Here is a 1688-nt window from a genome sequence, read left to right as displayed (position 1 = left end):
GGGTTTGGGGGAAGCCAGGGGCACAGGGATGTCTCGACTCTATCGGCCTCCGTGTAAAGATCGCAGCCTTTGGAACAGACGTCATGCCTTTGGGAAAGACATGCTCAGACAGAAGTCAGAACCCGATTAGGCCCATCATGATCAATGGAACACTGTGCCGGGGCCAGACCTGTTTGATGAACGGACTGGAACTGGACAGTCAGTTCTCTGCATGCTAATTTTATCATGTTGATGTGTCAGCAATGCCATTCTTGACATTTGATGGGTCTAGGTGGCACAGAGGGTGAGGCTCCACACATGATCTTCACCTTATAGTAACCGCCGGGCAGGCTGCATTGGCTTGTCTTCCCATTTTACTAGGGAAGTTAAGGGTCTTGCTCAAGATCATCAGCTGGGGGTGGGTAGAGTGGGAACCAGCAGGGAGATGCTCAGTTCCCACCTGGCCCATTGGGTGCTATGTGATAGGCAGGCCCTTACCTGTTGGGCAGTGAGCTTTGCCACAGGTGAGCCTGTGACTGCCTCTGTTACAGACAAGGCTAAGCCCTGGCAGGCATTCCCCTTGTGGGATCTCCCTGGTATGTGATTATGAGCCTTCCTTAACTCTTCTTTCCCCATCTCCTTTGTTTCCAGGCTGCCCTGTAACCCCTGCGCCACAACGAACGCATGCGGCAAGCCCATCGGGCCCTGCGTCTCCAATCCTTGCGCCCCCTGCCCGCCCTGTGTCCCCAGTCCTTGCGCCCCCTGCACGCCCTGTGTCCCCCGGCCCCGCTGTGGGCCCTGCAATTCCTTCGTGCACTAGAGCCCAGGGACTGCTGGAGGAGGAAGGATGCAGGACCCGCAGTAGGATAGCTCTGAGCCGGCTCTGGTGCATGCAACAGACAGGGCCTCCAAACACAATGTCCATGGCTGGAGCTGCTCCAGGGAGGCGGTGAAGAAACTCACCTAAAGCCCTCAGCCACTGCCACCGTTTCCAGATCATTCCTGGAGCTCCCTTTCCTTCACTGGGGTCTCTTCCTTCCTCCTCCGTGTCTGCCTGGGTAACCTCCTAATAAACTTGATTTCCCTGGCAAAGCTGATGCTTTCTCATGGTATTCATTTGTTTCAATGTGCTCATCACTTGAGTACTCTATTTAAAAAAACACAACCAAACAACCACTTCAAAGTCCAGCCACATAATGGCCCGACTTTGCATACAAGAACTCTTCCATACCTGGAGGGCAGAAGGTTGGCTGGTGTCCAGGGCCCAAGGGAATGGCATGCCCAGCTCCTGACCACTTCTATCAGGTAGCCAACCCCTACGGAGGAGAGGGTCCTGGCAGGCCGGCCAGCAGACAGGAGGGCAGGGAGCTGCAAGGCCTGGGTCCCTACCACCCTCTGAGCACACCTGGGTCTGCCTCGTTCTCCCCTCTTGACTTGGACATCTCCCAGAGTGCCTTGTATCCTGATCACTACTAAAAAGAGTCTCCAGAAGATGTGTGCTCTTTCAGGAGGAAAATTTAGGTCCAATGCTGTATTCTTCAGGTTCCAGGAGGCCTGAAGGACAGCCAGCATGCTTAGGCCACCTCTTTCCTCCTGTGTGGAACGGATCCCAGTCAGTATGGGCCTCCAGCCACTTTCTTTCTCTCCCTGGTTCCAAGGACACGTCTGTCAATTCTTCAGTAGGAACTTTGACTTTTCTCGATTCGATT

At 54.4% G+C, this 1688-nt stretch overlaps 1 protein-coding gene across 1 annotated transcript in view; it reads left to right on the top strand.

The window, feature by feature from the left end:
* The window catches only part of LOC101656606 (keratin, type I cuticular Ha4), a 27207-nt gene extending 25650 nt beyond the window's left edge, over window positions 1-1557 (top strand). The window contains exon 7 of the mRNA XM_045299340.1: window positions 1529-1557. Coding sequence (XP_045155275.1) covers window positions 1529-1557 — 29 coding nt within the window. The remainder of the gene's footprint in view (window positions 1-1528) is intronic.
* The last annotated feature ends 131 nt before the right edge of the window (window positions 1558-1688 follow it).

Source organism: Echinops telfairi, unplaced genomic scaffold (genome assembly GCF_000313985.2).
Source record: "Echinops telfairi isolate 266 unplaced genomic scaffold, ASM31398v2 ScPeMD7_7458;HRSCAF=8496, whole genome shotgun sequence".
Lineage (NCBI taxonomy): Eukaryota > Metazoa > Chordata > Mammalia > Afrosoricida > Tenrecidae > Echinops > Echinops telfairi.
The sequence above is the reverse complement of the archived record's forward strand: the minus strand, read 5'-3'. Positions and strand labels throughout refer to the sequence as shown.